Source organism: Fistularia commersonii, chromosome 6, assembly GCF_037954325.1.
Source record: "Fistularia commersonii isolate RoL2024-O1a breed Wild chromosome 6, RoL_Fcom_v1.0, whole genome shotgun sequence".
Lineage (NCBI taxonomy): Eukaryota > Metazoa > Chordata > Actinopteri > Syngnathiformes > Fistulariidae > Fistularia > Fistularia commersonii.
This window is the reverse complement of record NC_141289.1, coordinates 14,337,677-14,356,091: the sequence shown is the minus strand read 5'-3', so window position 1 is coordinate 14,356,091 and position 18,415 is coordinate 14,337,677. Positions and strand designations below refer to the sequence as shown.

At 36.9% G+C, this 18,415-nt stretch overlaps 1 protein-coding gene across 3 annotated transcripts in view; it reads left to right on the top strand.

Annotated features, from left to right (window-relative positions):
• The window catches only part of ncam2a (neural cell adhesion molecule 2a), a 299,628-nt gene that overhangs the window by 170,754 nt on the left and 110,459 nt on the right, over positions 1 to 18,415 (top strand). For all 3 annotated transcript variants that reach the window (XM_086148311.1, XM_086148310.1, XM_086148312.1), the window contains exon 2: positions 16,966 to 17,040. In XM_086148311.1, the coding sequence (XP_086004437.1) occupies positions 16,966 to 17,040 (75 nt within the window). The remainder of the gene's footprint in view (positions 1 to 16,965; positions 17,041 to 18,415) is intronic.

The following is an 18,415-nucleotide window of genomic DNA, read 5'->3' as shown; positions in this document are numbered from 1 at the left end:
AAACTTTGGTCATTGAAGACTAAATTGTCCATAGACACAAATGGAAAAGTAAATGGTGGTATGTCTCTGTTTGACTTACTAACATTAGGTATTGCAAACAAATTTTATATTGGTTGCATCCATGTTTAAACTTTATCTCGTGTGGGAGCCTGACTAATATTGGCTGTGGGGAGTCAATCTCTATACGATTAAATAGTAAAAACATGTAATACTTGACAAATCCCTCAACATACATGTGTGTTATATATCTTTGTAGTATTGACTCCTTTCTTTCTGTCACGGTCTACATAAGGCATAAGGGTTGTTTTGCTTTATTTTTTTGTATCTCTGCTCCTATATGTATAGATGCATGAGACACCTAGCAGGCTGTTGATCTATAGCCACCGCCAATGCTGGAGTGTACGGCCACAACTTTACTGTTGAATCACTACACCATGAAAAGATCCAATCTTCTGATACTCTTTAGATGTTACCCTATTGACAGCCATACCACTTTTCTTTGTGGAAGAAAAGTTACCCAACACATGACCAAAACAGATGTGGAACATTTGAGGATAGAAAAGAGTGCCAACTGTCTGGTTGCACACTTTGAATAAAACCTGCACTCACCCCGGCACAAGAAAGCAAGGGACTCATAAATGCAGAGGAACATCAAAGTTTAATACCCTTGACCAGGATCAAACAGTCCCTGATATATGGCCTGAGAGAGTGTGTCATTAACTCAAATGAGCAGAGACGAGGATCATGGAGTCTCCCTCTCTTTTTTTTTTTTTTTTTTTTTTTTTTACAAGCGTATCCAAGCCCCTCCCCCTTCTCTTCTGATTTAGAAAGCTGTCATGAGTCAGTAGCCTTTGGAGGTCCATTAGAGTAACAATGCACAGGCTCATTTGATGACCTGATCTTATAATCTTCACCACATGTTTTTTTTTTTTGTGTGTCTTGATTAGATTATTATTTATAGATTATATGTTTATTTATTCATAAACACAGAAAAGTCTGTGCTCAATGAGAGGTTATGACATATGCTGATGGTAAATTCATGTCTTAGAAGCGATCACTTTTCCACATGTTCATTTATATTCATGTCCTTTTTCTGTATTTTCCTTTGATTCAATTTAATCAAATTCTGTTTTTCATGAACATTATTGAAAGCATTTCATTAGCCAATTAGCCAGCTGTTCCCCAGTTAAATAATGAATATGCTAATTGTAAAGCTGGGGGATATGTTGACTTTTGAGTAACAGCGGTGACAATTATCCAAGTCAAGGATACTCACAGTGTTTTAATGGATGCATGGAAGTCATACATTGTGCAAATGTGGGGCAGCATGTCTATGAATAAGATGTTTTCTTAATGCAATGTAAATATGTTTGCACAAATTTGACATTTGCCTTTGGCTCGTACTTGAAAATGCAATTCATATGCTTGTGTATGGTTAAATATAAATATGACACATCTGAAAGTCTCTTACTACTAGAGGAGAATCTAAGTGTAAATAGTGCGCTCCCTCCCATTTATTTTGATTTATTTTCTCATCTAATTACGGGGCGGTTCAGTTCATTTTTCTGAATGTAATAATTGAATGCATTATTGGGCCTTTTTTTTTACTTTTTTAACATGACAGAAGAAAAAATATATAACATATTTATATATAATATCTGTCAATCATCATTCCGGCATCTTCTAATGATATATGTCATTATGAGGTGCCTTACCAAATGTAAAAAGGCAAAAATTTTGTCAGTTCCTTAGCTCCAAATTTTAAAAGCACAGATCACCACCAAAGAAGTTGAAATTGTGAAAAAAATCCCCATAAAGCACCTATCCAAATCATCATATTTGTTGCCTTATTACATGGATTTCAGTTACAATCATCCAATGGCCATTGGAGGCATTTTCCTTGTTGTCTTAAAAGTTTAAAACATTCATCTGCCAAAGTCCAGTCAATAAATTAACATCTCAAAAAGAACATCTTGATGATGCTGCAGACCTCTTTTTGATCAGAATTTCCCAAAATTACCATTGTATATCCAAAATGATGTATGGCTTACACCATAGGCAATTAGGAAAAAAACAATTAAAATACAGAATTTTCAGCAATAGATGACTTTTTTTAGACGATTTTCGAGGGCTTCAACAGAACATCACAGAACACGCTTATTGGGTTTTTCTATGGAGCTCTATGTTGTTAAATGATACGATATCAATATCAAAATTGAAAGATAGTCAGTCATGGCTGAAAGAAAGAGCCATTCTTTGAATAAATGGATGGCAATCAATAAGTAACTACTACAGTATTTTTTTTTATTTTTATTTTTTATGTAGTCTACCAACTTATATTGACTTTATTTATGGTAGTCTTCAAAGTTACCGACTGTAACATTTTTATGGTGCTAGTAAATTATCCATTAACATAATGGATCGACCCATTGGGCAAACTCTGGAGACTGAATATTCTCTCTTTTTAGTTAAATGGTTTGTAGATGTTTTAGTTCTCAGTATGGCTTACTGTATTTAGGATGGCAATATCTTGAGAGCAACATGATTTGTTGCAGCGTCATTTAGTGTGTTTATCCAAATATGAATTGAACCGATTTAAACAATTTCCTTTTTTTGGACGAGTGCCGTCACATCTTTGTCATTTGTGATTGAGAGTGAAATGTTTTGGAAATAATTGTATGTGTGCCTTGCAATCAAATTTACACGTATCCAGTGTTTCAAGAAGATCAATTCTCTGAAAGCATGACTTCTCAGGTCATAATTTCTGTTTTCCTAATACGGGCAAAGTTAATGTTTTAGAGTTTAGTGCTAATTTGTTCATGTTAACATCTATCAGGATTAACTGAGGTGATGATATGGCATAGAAGCATCTGTTATACATAAGGGGCTCGTGCCAATGCATTGGCATACTGGTTTATTAGCAGTGAGCTAAAACCATGGCCATGCTGGGTATAAGTTCCATTCAGACTAAAAGTAATGAAACGTTATCAGTATCTGGGATTTTTGTTCAGTACCAAGTAGCTGCACATAATCTTAATGTTATTGCTCCTTAGCTGAAATTTTGAAGAAATTCTTAGAATTGGGAATTTTGACATATAAACAACTGCCATTCTTAACATCAGAGAGGCAGTGAGACCTGTGTTTGATAAAAGCCCTCGAACTTGTCATGTGAATCAGGTTTTTCCAAAGGCACTGGCTGGTTTATTACTTGATGGCTGAGTTAAGTTCCTTGACCTGACTTACTTTTTGCACCTTTTGCTGGCTTTGGCAAGCGATCACTTCTCATGCAGTTGAATATTTAAAAAGTTTTGAATTATGAGTTAGCTACACTTCTTCTGAAACTGTGAAATAGTTTTTTTGGAAGATTACTGTCTCCAGCATCCTTAAGACAATGTTACTGTAAACTGATAGCTTGGAAAGACTGAGGGCTCTTTAAAGACAAGTCACTTATTTAAAGAAAGAATAGAACGCAAAACATCACACCTGTTTTTGGATTCCACTCCCAGAAACTATATTTTCATATAGATACAACAAAATATGCAAAAAAAACAAAAAAAGGAAATCACCTTTGATTAACATTCGTCAATATTAACTGAAGGCAACCCAGCAAATTAAGAAGAAATCTGAATTACATGTATATTCCAGCTTTGACATCTGATGATACATTGAACCAATTAAAGAAAACTGATTTATTTTTACATCAGTGGTTTAATCTGGGAGTTGCAGGGGGTTGGGAGGGGCGGAATCAAATATACAATACCACTGTCAAAAAGTGATCATAATTTGCAATTTTAAATATATTTTAAGTCTTTCATCTCTTTAACAGAAAAAGGTTTACTTAGATTTTGACTTATTGTTGGGATTGTTTTTCTTGATCTACATGTAGAAACAAGTTGCAACAGTGGTGAATGGGTCATGTAGAGGAGAAAGACCGACAGTTTAGAGAAATATTTGTCGTGGCGTGATTTGACCCCATGGTGTCTGCTGCTGGCATCATCAAACCCTTGTTGGCCAGGCTGTGGTGACAGTTGGTGTTAGCGTCTGTCACATGCTTCACATGGGCAATAGCAAAACTGCCAGGAAGAGTGAGAGAGACAAAGAGAAAATAACATTGAGACATGACATGCGAAAGGACTCAGTAAAGAGGGTTGAGAGGCGATTCATGTGTATTGCTGGCACAATAAAGCATGAAGAGGCATAGATGAAAGTAGCAAATTTCAGTTAAAATAAGAATGATTAGTAAAAAAAGAAATATAAATACAAAGGTTTGCACAAGAACAAAAAATAATAAATGCGAAAAGATTAAGAAAAACGGTTCTGCCTTTGAGGCAACGAAATCGGAAAAAGGGATCTTTTGTTAGATCTTTATTCTAAATCTGCAGAGTATAATGGAAGGGCAATCCCAAATTATAAGAGTAACATTATTTAAAGAGATAAATCAGAAAGAAGGGTTGGGTATTTTATTTGCGATTTAGATCATTTAACAGGGAATTAAGGATTTAACGGCCTGTTCCACTATTGTCATGGGATGTACCCTCACAATTAAGGAGAGTGCTGATCTTAAACCTTTGAATTTCATTGCAGCAAGGCTACACGGAGACATCCCTGCTTCGCCTCTCTTCCCCTCACACAGTCCCAAGAGTCTGTTCTCTATGGCCTGGCAGGAGCCACTGACCTCTCCTTTGTGACTGAATTAATCTGTGGGCTTGAGATAATGGCCATGTCAAAGCCACCGGCAGAATGTGGCAAGAGAATAATCAGCCCACCACTATGCTATTTCAATCCTTGCAGCAATGATCGCTTCTCCTCAGGAACAAACCATGTTTCTCTGCTCATTCTCCAGCATGCATGAAATGAGAATTAAGATTAGAGCTTTTACAGGCATAGCAGACAGGTGCACCTCAGTGATCAGCATTTCTTTTGGATGTTTGGTAAAACATGTTTTTCTTAAGGTAAAACCATTGCATATTTTTGGAATTGAGGTTTCAAAGAGTTTTGTTTTTTTTTTGCGACAAAGGTTTCCTTTCATATTGGAAATTTAGAGCACAAAAGTATGGGTTTCACATTTTAGCAGTTGATTGATATTCTTTTTTTCATTGAACATAGAGGCAAAGAAAAAAAAGTGTTTACAATAACTCTTTTGTTATTTTGATAGAATTCTGGCAGAATCACGTATCGTCAAAGTCAGTCCAGCTGGCAAGGGACCAAATAATAGTTCTCTTTTCAAAGATAACGTCGGGCAATTTTTTTTGTTTGTTTTTCCCTTTTTTTTTTTTTTTTTTTTTTTTTCATTTAAGTGCTAGGACACAGGAAATTTTTCACTACACTAATACTATACAATGAGCACATATTTTTAAGTTTCTTTTCAGGGGGGTTGAACGTTGTAGACGGTCTCACAAACAGAAAGAAGAATGTTTTGTTGACACCAGTAAAACTAAGCCACCATTGAAAAAAAGAAAAAAATCCAGTCATCTGCTCCCAACTCTCTAGCACTTACTGTGACTTCTGTGCCCTCAGGTAAAATCTTGAGCCATCTTTCAAGGTTGATGAACTTGTCTCAGGGGGAGAGTGCCCAAACAGGAAGGTGGGAGGATATCAGCTGTACAGCAAATTAAAAGCCGAGGTGCCCAAAAGTGCAACTAAGTCCCTTAATTCAGCCTCAAAGTCTGTTTTTTGAAGCTTAGACAGATGCTTTGCAGTCTCCGAGGGATTTACATGTTTATCTTTCATCCTTGCCACCTCTATAGGTTAATGCACTTCGATCTCAGCGTGATTTGGGAAAAAGGTGAATGTTTGGACCAAAAAAACACTGGTTTAAAACATTTAAAACATGCATGCATCTTTTTTTTGGTATGTTAGTATGTATAATATTTCGATTTAGATTTTTTGCTTAATTTGATCACCCATCAAGTTCGTGTTTATATATATTTTTCATGGGAAGAAGTAGGGAATACATTTGGTGAAAATATTCCTCTAGAATGACAGCCAGTATTATTCATAGAAAATACGTGCCTGCCTCTCCGTTGATGTTTTTTTCTATTCTTATTTTCTTTGTTTTTTTAATAGGCTTGGCACCATTGCACCTCAGTGAGAGCCTAACATTAAGCAACCAGAATCCCAGGCATCATGGGATTTAAAAAAAATATTTTTAGATAGTATTACCCTGACAAAAATACCAAATATGAAGAAATACATATGAGGTCTTTTCTCATAGTGTTTTTTATATTGGAGAGGAGAGAGTGTAAAACAGATTTTATAGGACAGCAACAGACGCAAACCATCTCTGCTTCATGTTTTGCTAAATCTGGTTGTAAAACATGCTTACATGCCTTCACTGGAAGATTCATGCTGCTGACAGTAGCTGACAATAATTCGTTGGCGCCGCTGTGCTTAGTCACGATGCTCATCCACTACAGTGCTTGCATATTACTACTTTGATTGAATTGCCTAAAAGTGCCATATATCATAAGAGACATCAGTTAGAATATAACAGTGTAAGGGATTTCGTGTTTTCTTGTCCCTTTTTTAAAGAGGATTTCATGATTATTCATGTTGATGAGTCTTTTTGATGGCCATATTTGCAAATTGGCCTTTTGAAAATGTTGAAACTTCACTCTGAGTAGTACCTGGAAAATCAAATGCTCCTTGTGAGGCTTTCAGCTCATATCACCAAATCACTTTCTGTAAAATTCCCTCCGGTTGCTTCATCCCACTAAAGTGGAAAGCCTCCCATTACCAATGGGATCAACCCATGACGCAGTCCTTACAGTGGCAGAGGGATAAATTATCAAATACTTCTAAATATGACTTTCAAATATTTGAATATCTAGAGCAGGGGTCGGCAACCCGCGGCTCCGGAGCCGTGTGCGCCTGTTTCATCCTTACACTGCGTCTCTGAGTGGACTCGTAAAATAAATTATAAGTATTCAATTGAAGTGTATTTTATTTGTGTTAGTTCTTTTTTTCTAGTTTTAGTTCTAAATTGGCAGATTGTTGTGATCTTGAAATATTAAAATAAAATTATAGTTATTATTTTTCTACGCTCAAAATATACGTCACACTTGCCGACGCCGGTATACCCGCCAAAAAGCCGTCAATTTGTAGAGACTTTAAACAACAGGTGGGCAAAATATGAAAAATATACAGTGGCACCTTTATTTTAGACGTCAAAAAGTAACTGCGGCTCCCAGTGTTTTATTTTCCATGGAAACCGGATCTTTGAGCGTTAAAGGTTGCCGGCCCCTGATCAAGAGGGATCCTAATATTTTTCCCATTATTCCCAAAGTCACCGCTGCTTGAATCTCTTCTCTTTTCTCATTCAAGGGAATGTTGAGATTCAATCCCCGTAGCTCAGAATAAATACATATATATATATGTTATATATATAGCTATACATGGAAGAATAAAATATGGCTGATGATAAGAGTTCACTGACTAAATGCTGAACCAAGTGAAGTGAAATGCATAGCAATATCTTAAAAGTTATTTTGCTCAGAGACATAACTTGATTGTCTGAAGCCCCAGACTCTTTTCAGCCACATGCAGATTTTGCCATATGCAGAAGCTGCTGATCTCCGGTGCTTCCAAATGCAGACACAGGTCGCAGCAATGGAGAAGATGAATAAAAGCGAACAAGCTGAAATATGGAGACGATTGGCCGGATATGAGAAAATAATGTTAGTAAATTCGACAAGTTAGAATCAGTAATGCAATGAGAAAGATTGAGGAAGGAGAAAGAAAAAGCATTGCAATAGGGAAAAGCTTCTGTTTAATTTCCAGTAAAGCATCCCTGTGTTTTGGATAAAGGATAGAAGTTTGGGACATGATTCTGCACCTATGAAAAAGGCCTCATTTTTCTTATGTTCCCCTATTTTTGAACTCAGAGCCAAGCAAATGGGATTTATTCAGGCAAACGTGCTGATCCCACTGCAATGCTCCAAATTTTGTGCAACAGGAGGATGAAATCATCTTTGTGATGGGGATTAGGAAGACAGGACTGATAAGACAAAACTGTCCTACTGGAATCTGTTTGTCTTAGAAATACTTGAATCTAATTAACTGGTTCTTTATGCTAAAGGTTTTTTGTCTGTTGATTTACTCTCAATTTTTTAGCCAATGATGAATATCTGTGAAACAACAAGCTCTATAAAAGTCAGACTGTGATGCATCAAATAAATTCAAAGCTGTTGTAGACAACAAATGAAAAAAACACCACAGGCTAAACTAAAATCAAATAAACAGCATTTTTAGCAACACAATTTTAAGCTGATTGAAAATCAATGAATTTTCAGTCATGTGGCTTGTCGCTAACCTCTCTTTCAAAGTTGAAGTACGGCGTAGAGTACATGGAGCAGAGCATTTGCAAGGAATGTTCCTTTGAGAAAGTGCTTAATATTAACAATGGGCCCAAACACCAGGTTTCCAGCCCAAGAGATACGCTCTGATTTTAAAATAACTAGCTTGTTTGGTGGGTAAAGTTCATATTACAATTACAACCACTAAACCCAACAGTGAAAATCACAGAATAATAACACCTGTGAGTATGTGCTACATACGTGTTAACGAGCATGCATACACGTTTGTATGCATGTGTGTGGCTGTCCTGGTTGTCGATGAGAGGTCATTGAGAGAATCACTTCCCGCCACCTACTCTCCACCACCCTTTGACATCAGGAAGCTCTGTTTGCAGGGTGGCAATTGAAAACCTGAATTGAAGCCCTGGCTGTTAACCCCTCTTATTTCTATTATAGCTGATGATTGCAGTACCACTTGGAGCTTTGCTTTTTTTCCCTTGTGGCAACTGCTGTGCTCCCTGCCACAGGCTCAATTGTCTGACTGGCTTTCAGCTAGGTTTAGTATTTGGATTTTGTGCATAGCTGCACAGAATGGTCATTTAAGAAATTAGCTGCAATTGGCTTAAACTCTGTCAATTGAAAAGATGAGAAGTTCTTCCGATCTCATGCTGGTTCAGCTCCAGTTTCAATTTTTGAAACATTGTTAAAATGTAATTACATCCAAAATTCTATATTTGACTTACTGACTACGGAACATTTCAGGAGCATAATTGGTCTTTTTATGATCTGGAAGACATTTTCTTAACATTTTCTTTCATTATATTTTGACATGACAGTTATAGATCATTTCTCATCATAAAATGTACTATTTTATATATGCATACAGTATTTATTTGAAATGTCAATAAGAAGTTGACAATATTCTCCCATTCCTTAATCTATACTACTTATCCGAGGGTTGCGGGGGTCTGGAGTCTATTCTAGATACTGTATAAATGTGTTTAGTAGATAAATGAAGGTTTTTTTCTTGAGAAAAATGTTAGGCAGTAGTGTAAGTCATACACCCATTTCATATTTATTCTCAGCAGTCTATCAGTAATTATGTTTGAAACATTGTGCCCTACTGAGCTAGCTGGGTTCCGAGACCAATCCGATCTTCAAGTGAAATATAAGAAAATTAGTCTAATTTTCTTCTTGAGGTAATTTGGAGGCGAGGTATTGCTTTTTCTCCTGTTGGGCCTTTTTTATTCAAATTGCAGTCATGTAGTTTCCCATAATCATAGTTGAATGTTACTGTTTCCAGACAGCTTTCTAAATAATCACAAAAATATCAAGGCTCTGTTGAAAGTGTTGTACAGTGAGATATATTAAAAAGCGCCAATCCTGTCTTTATTGTATTCAAAAAATAAAATTGAGAAAGAAACACATAGAAGTTATCAAATATTTAGATAGTTTTAACTTCTTATCATGAATCGGGGCTGGCACAATATGCAGAAACTCCTTATTCTATGTTCTGTCTGAGCAGTAAAACCATGTGTGTGTGTATAAATATCATATATATACATATATATATATATATATATATATATGTATAAGTTGTATCAGCTCTATAATATTCAAAATTAAATTTGAAGAGAATCCCATTGGATGGAAAGTATAATCAGACAATTTTCCACAAAGGTAAAGTTAAAGCCATTAACAAGGTTCCACGCTCTGTAATTGAACACTAAAAGAAAAGAAATTTCAGTGTCATTACAAAGTAGACAAGGATGAACACTGACTCACACATCTCTCCAAAGCTCATTTCATTTATTTACTGTGTGGCCCAGGGCCTTGCTGTATAATTACTACACTTAACCATTATGATGAGCGAGTAACACTGAAATAATAAGAAAAATCGAATTGATAAAAACTGAAAATGCACTTCAGCCTGCAAATTATTCAGCTATTGTTATGGTTTGTACAACCTTTTGTCACATATGGTGCTTTGACTATACAGTGCTTGTTTGTGCATGTGTGTGTGTTTTTACTGTACTGTCAGGGAACACATAGCTAGATGAATAGATACCAAGGTGACCACCTGGTAGATACAATCAAATTGCTAATTGACACAATCCTCCTCATCTTTAGGACGCTAACCATCTGTGTATTTCCATGTTGCTGCACATGCATGTGCGAGTGTGAGAGAGTTGGAGTTTATGGATATGAAATATACACAAAGAGAGATAGTTCATCATGGCCACTGCAGCCTAAGAGGCTTAAGAAAGTTGTCATGAATTTCAAAACAGTTGGTGAAGGGAAAGCAGAGATACACAGCCAGGGAAGGGTGTGCGTCTGAGACTGTACACCTGGCCTGATACTGTATGTCGGTACGATTGGATGCGGTTGGCTGAGTAGAATCAGCTCTTCTTCCCTCTCTCTTCTCTCCTCCTCCATCCTCATATCTTCTGCATGAAAGCAGGTTTGTTATGCAGCCAAACAGATACTGTATATTGGAGCAGAGAGAGCCAAATTGGCAAAAATCAAATCATAACACAAAACAACATTCAAGCTTTATGTAGACAATGCTGGAAATTCTGATTCACAGGAGCTTTCATACTTCCTGCATGCATGACAAGAACAACTTTTATCAATTATGAATCGTCTTTTGCTGCAACTAGGTTTATTTGCTATGAGCAGATGTTATAGATGGCCCATCAGTCGTCCTTATTCATACACTTTCTTCTGCCAGACATCAAACACATTTTCTCAGTATTATGAATACACTTGATCACCCAACTTGTTCAAGGAAGAATTTGATTGATCAGGATATACATAATACTGGTCAACGCCAACTTTTTACATATAGTTTAGTTGTTTTTGTTGTCTTTTGAGTTGATAAGAATAAGAATAAGAATAAGAATAAGAATAAGAATAAGAATAAGAATAAGAATAAGAACAACTTTATTTATCCCGAAGGAAATTGTTGTGCCAGAGTTTCAAGTAAAACATAACAATGATAAATAATAGTAGGAAATTGTATAAACAGTAAAAAAAAAAAAAAAAAAAAAAAAAGGAGGGGGAATAAGAAATACAAATAAAACTATAAAGTGTCAACGTCAAGGCTATAAAGTGTTTTAAGGTCTTATCAAAGTCAAGGCTATAAAGTGTTTTAAGGTCTTAAATAGATAGATAAATAGATAAATAAATAGATAGATAGATAGATAAATAGATAGATAAGAGGTGATAGATAAATAGATAAGAATAAGAATAACAACTTTATTTATCCCGAAAGGAAATTGTTTTCCCAGAGTTTCAAGTAAAACATAACAATAATAAATATTAGTAGGAAATGATGATGGATAAATAAATTAATAAATGAATAAAAATATTACACATTTTTACATACCCAATCCCAAATGTCATGTTTGCCATGTATATTGAATATAATACAGCAAAATTTTATCAATAAAATACGCATTTTCAGAGAAAAGTTCATTAAAATCAACATTTTGTCAAAGTAAGATGGATAGATTTCAATTATAAAAAGTGTATTTGCTGAAACTAATGGCTTTTGTTGATGTTTTAAATTTCGTTATCGAGCTAACCAAGCAACAGTGAGGGGGAAGTCAATTCCAGACTTTGCAGTGGAAAGAATCCCCGGCAACAATTATTGTTGGCCTAATTTGTAGAATGGGTTGTAAAACCTTGGGTAAAACTTTTATATTCAATAGACATTATTCCACTCGCTGCTTTGTCTGTCAACAGTGTATGCTATTCACCCGAGTTGTGAGAGCATTTCTTCTGCCCCTGCTAAGACTTTGAGGAACAATAAATAAATAAAAAAAAATAAGCAAAAACACAGGCTCAGAGAATACAAAACAAATGATTAGTTGAGCTGTTTGAAATGCTTGTTTGTTTTGCTTTTCCTCCTTCCTCTCTGTGGCCTTGTTCATTCTTCTAACCATTGTTTATACCTCTCTGTGTCTCTGGTTTAAGGGATTAATCCCCTTCACCACCTCTACAGGATCACTCACAATTAAGTTTGCATAAACCAAGCGCACCAAAAGAGAAACCTAAACAAGCATGTATTGTTTCTTTGGTTGCAATCTCTTTCTCTATGGACTCTAGGAGCTTATCTCTCCAGCTGCTTGGACAAAACTCAACTCCATCAGTTGAATAATAAATGTAGATATTGCTATCGTATATTTATTATTTTTTAAACTTTGTCATATTGTCTGAGATTTTAGTAAGTTTGGCTCTCTGCCTTAATGAGAACAGATGTTGTTGACTGTCATCACTGGTTTTTATCTTGGCTCAAAGTCTTCTGCCCTCCATAACTGAGTTGCTTTATTTCAGTATTTATCTTTTTCTTTGAGCCCCTTCTTGGTCGTAGTGGCGATGGGCAAGCTGACACATGAGGTTAGACAGGAATCTCCATGACCATGATCCTTGCAGATGACATTGTGATCTATAGACCAGGGAACAGGTTGAAGAAAAACTAGAGAGGTGGAGGTATGCTCTGGAAAGGGGTAGAATGACAGTTAGTTGCAGCAAGACAGAATATATATGTGTGAATGAGAGGAACCAGGGTGGAACAGGGAGGCTACAGGGAGTGGAGATCAACGAGTTGGAGGATTTCAGGTACTGTACTTGAGGTTAACAGTCCAAAGCAAAAGAGAGTGTGAAAAAAGAGGTAAAGAAACAGGTTCAAGAAGGTTGGAATGGGTGAAGAAAAGTGCTGGGGTACTCTGTGATAAAAGACTGTCAGCCAGAGTGAAAGGAAAGGTGTAAAAAACAGTGGTGAGACCAGCAATGCTGTATGGTCTCGAAATAGTGACAATGACAAAATGACAGGAGGTAGAGCTGGAAGTCGCAGAGATGAAGATATTGAGGTTCTCTTTGGGAGTGATGAGGATGGATAGGATCAGGAATGAGTGTAGAAGACGAACAGCACTTGTTAGATGTTTTGGATAGAAGGCCAGAGAAGCCATACTGAGATGGTTGGGTCATGTACAAAGGAGGGATAGAGAATATATTGGTAGACAGATGCTGGAATTGGAGCTGCCAGGCAGGAGGTCTAGAGGAAGACCAAAGAGAAGATTTATGGATGTATTGAGAGAGGATATGAAGGTAGTTGGTGTGAGAGAGGAGGATACAGAGAATAGGGGTAGTTGCAGAAGGTTGATTCACTGTGGCGACCCCTGAAGGGAAAAGCAGTACGGAGAAGATACATGTTATTTAGGGGGGGGACTGTCATTGAAACTATTTTCCTAATACTAGTGGAAAGGCTTGATCTTTGTAAGAGTCTGGATCTCATGGGTTTAAATTGGATAGCGAAGAAAGCTTGTTTAAAAGACGATATACAGCATTTCAAATTTCACTCTTTACCATAACTTATAGAAATGATATTAATATTACTGATGACTGCATTCACTATACCTGTGATACATTTTAGACTAAACTTTAGAACAATGATTAATGCAGTGAAATCATTGTCTTATTCTTAGCACCCATAACATTCCTGCTTTGACAACCTTAAACATATACTTTGAAAAGAACCAGTATATCTCTGTTACTCATCACGAAAAACAATTGAGCCATACTGTATTCATTCTTGCAGCAGAATTGTCATTGTATATTGATTCCCAGTGTGAATGGATTTCAGTTGTTCACTATTTTAATTGGGTTCACTAAAACAGAAATTAGCTCCAAAATTAGCAAGCCTTAACTAACACGAACTTACAGTTGAGTATACTGCATTAGTGTGTGTGTGTGTTTGTAGGGGGACACGTTCTAGATTTTTGGTGAGGAATGTGTCTTTCTAATTCTCTGGCTTTCCTTTCTGAATTTCTTACACGTATTTGAGTGATATTTGGTGATTTAAAGTAATGTCTTTGAAAATGTGAAATGACTGAAATAATTTCCCACTTTGCACTTGTGAAAAACAGAATCATCTGATATTATATTTGGTTAATAGTCTTTTTATCTATATACCTCCTTGCATCTGAACAGCAATTGCTTTTTTTTAGATAATGAGGCATTGAGATGATACAAAAGAGATTACTTCTTAGCAATAATAGTGGTTGGAGAAGGCCTTGAGATGCTTGAATAGAAGTGTTTGCAGGTATGAGATTGGCCATCTCAGGCGTTTAACAAATCAAATCAGTCAATGGCTTTGTTTGGTGTCTCATTTTACTTCCCTCAGATGCATCTATGATGAGCTAATAATCTGAGCTGTTAATTCCAATCAAAATCAAAACATACTGACTCAAGCTGTGAGATAAGCAGGTGAATGCAGTTGAAAACATTGGATTCTTGTAATAATCATTATCATTTCATAGGGTTCAGACCAAGGAAAGCAAACTTATCTAAAAAAAAGGTTATTTCGTGTCATCTTTGAAATCTATTCAGCATTTTCATTCAAATATGAATACACATCTGCATGACGGAACATTTAGTTTCAAACCATCGCCTGAGGGATAATGTTACCAGGTTAAACTTAATATATAATCCAAGCTCAGAATTCTGCCTGCATAGAAAAAAACAAGGCTATTTTACTTTTCTCAGGGTTTTGTGTTCAACTTATTGCACAATCAATCTCATGAAACGTGAACAGGACCTAGATCAATTAATAATTGAATAACATTAAAGTACTTGAAGTACTGATTGGAATCTGCCTTAAGTCAGAGGCAGGCAGTCTGGAAGGCCACTGGGTTAAATAGACATGATTAATCAACTCCACGGAAGTATTAGCTATGTTCCCATAATACCTTTCGTGAAGATTTTCCATATTCATAAAACAAAACTTTGAAACAAATGTGAATGATAAGAGCTTCGTTCTGCACTAAGGTTCAGTCAAAAATATGACAAATACGTGACACCAAATGTATCTGCTCAAATGTGAGAAAATCAAACCAACATATTGTACATACTTGAGTGTTGTGTAAGGCACATTAAAAAAATATATTTATATATGCTTCTTTGAGTGATAATATTTTCAGTTTTATCAGTTGATATAAGATAACCCTTCTCATTAAAAACTGATGTCACACATTCAACTGCTGGAACAAGATGATGCTGCTCTTGTGACTCGGGGGGGGGGGGGGGGGGGGGGGGGGCAACCAGATTTGTTTTTTTGGATGCACAATGCTGTTCATACGAACTTCCAAAAGTTTTGATGGGTCTGTAATGGATATGAATTTATTTTGCAGTGTGTTCTGTATTCTTCGAGGCTGCAAAGTTTATCTTGTTTGCTGTAGCAGTGATGTTTTAAAGTAGAAACTAAATACTTTATATCAGCTGCTAAATCCCATGTTGATTTGCAGGCAAGTGTCAATGACACTCTACTCCCATCTGTAGGCGACATCTAGCTGTGAATGATTCGTGATAAACGCGGGAGTGAATCTGTAGTGTGCAGCTGACCTCTGCTAGCTTCCCTTGAAAAGCTGCAGATATTCATTTTATCATTTCCTCGATTAATGACGGGAACCCTGAGCCATGCTGTTAAGTCGCCTACATTGTTGAGAATTGACATCCGTTGAAATAGTGTGATACTGTGCATGTGGTTGGAAGTCGATGCTAAGTGAGCCTATAGATCCCGTAGTCACATTATAAGGATCTTGTCAGATGTCTTGCTTTATTCAGTGTGGTAGCAAAACTCTCTCATCAAGATGCTCTGGTCTGAACATAACTCTCTTTCCACTGACTCACCACACATTTAACAGATAAACATAACTGCAACACCAGCCAGCAGTGTTATCGTTCAAACATCTAATCTGCTCTCCTGGTCTTTGCTGAACTTTTTTATATTTTTTCCATTTTTGACAAATCACTGACAGCAAAGACAAGGCCAAATATTAACCTTTGACCAGAACACTTCAATTGTGAGCCATTATAGTGGTTAAAGTGCAGGTGTTGTGGTCACTTAGTGCCATGTTTTACCAAAGTGTCCTGCATCCCTGTAAGGTCAACTGGAGTGCAATCAGCCTCCTCGTGTACTAGGAATTGATTGCGTCTCAATATGTTGTCCTGGAATGTAATGAACCTTGCATCACAAGTGTTTGTTTTTTTTGCAGCCCAAGGAAAATACAAGTGTAATTGAGCTATTTTCCTATCACTGCTATTTGGCAAAGTTCTTAAACTCTCATTCCACTATTGTCCAGTGCATCTAAAGAGCACTATTGAACAATAGCTACAACACCATCACCTCCAACTGAAAGGTCCTATTCATTGAAAATTTCTGTGAAAAGCTTGTCATGCACTGTTATTGGCCTAATAGAGGGTATCAACCCAGTTTGTCTCAGAGCCATTTGAGGAGAAATAGTTACGTTGTTCTGTTGAGCAGCATTTCTTCATTCAGTTCAAGTTTAGATTTAAAAGAAAAAAATACAGAAATTGTTGTATTCAGCAGAAACAGTGTCTGACTACCAATAGCTGTAAACATTCTGGAAAACGTCTGATTTATATCGATGGATGTTTTCATGCAAAATGCCTGCCGGTTTGCAGTTTTGCTCATCTGTACAACATAATAGGAGCAGGTCAGGAAAAAAATACAGACGTATGTATTGAATTACAATGTCAATTAGATGAAAGCCTTTTTGTTAATAATCTAGAAATGATGATAATTTGTATGACTGCAATGAATAATTTTTGTTTTTTTTCTCTCTCTTTCTCTGTCTTACCATCGCAGCTGCCCTGCAGGTATCCATATCATTGAACAAAGTGGAATTAAGTGTTGGGGAGTCCAAATTCTTCATCTGCACAGGTACAAAAGCCTCTTCTTTGTTTTTGTGCTTATGTTTATTTGTTTATGGATGGGGGTCATAAATGCAGCGGGGGGTCCTACACTGTATGCTGTTTGAACCACAGTGAACACATCATGATCCATGGTCTCCATATGGTGAGTGAACCCTTGACCTGATGGTGACTGGATCCACAGAGGAAAGCATACATCCACCTCATTGTTTTCTCTGGAAGATGTAGCAACACTCATAGAACCAGTCATTAGTGCCAGTGACTCAGTAGGGTGGCAACTCTTTCTGGCATGCCTGGCCCACCTCCTGCTGGCTGCCACTTCTCTTCTGCCAACCCACTCAGCGTGGAGCTAACAGTCAGGCGAGAGCAGACACACTGGGAGGAGCATTAGGGGTTGGGAAGGTCTAAGATGAGCTATGGAGAGCACCATGGTGGGGATTAAAAACATGAAAGTGGACGGGATAGTGTTGAAATACAGGTGACTGTAAAAGCTCCAGCTGAAAAAGCTAAGATGACAGAAATGTGAAGAATATGAAGAGATTTGAGTGAAAGAGTTTAGGGACAATTATCCACCATCCTCTGTCAAATTGTGTACATCGATATGTTTGTGTCATTCAGTTTATTTTGCAGTATTGGGAAATCTGCTTTTTTACCCGTATTCACATGCAGTCCTTCCAACTAGAGGGCTTTATTGAGCAGGTCCGTGAGAGAAGCAGATAGAAAAACCCTGCAAAAACTCAGCCTAATTTTGAAATGCGTATTATTTTAGTTGCTGAGCCTGATTATATGAATCAGTGCAAAGGAAATTTTCAGTCAACAAATAAAAGAACTGAATTCAGCTTTTCATGTTTTTAGCTGTCATTCAGACCCATGTTACCTCGCACCCTTTAATTTCAATTCCATTTCACACACACACACACACACACACACACACACACACACACACACACACACACACACACAGAGGACAAGATGTTACAATCCCTTGTCACATACAGTTACATGGACCACAACATCAGTGAAATTTCACCACTGCATTTAACCGTGCCCTTCATCGAAGGGCACTAAAGAACAGTGCCAGGGCAGCAGTTAGGGGTTCAGTGTCTTGCTCAACAACACTTTGGCAGGCTAGGAGGAACCAAGAATCAAAACCAAGAATGTTCAGTTCTGACAACAATCGCTCTAACCCCCTGCACCACATCACGCCCTAGTGCTGGAGAGAGAGAGAGAGAGAGCAAGAACTGAAACTTAAAAGTTTAATGTGCTCTTGACAGGAAGGGTTGCAAGTGTTTAATACAAATTTATTCCAAGACACATTTGTTTTCCTTTCAGGTGATCTCACAAGCTGTTTCAGGTTTTCCTGTGAAATCAGTAGACTCACATCT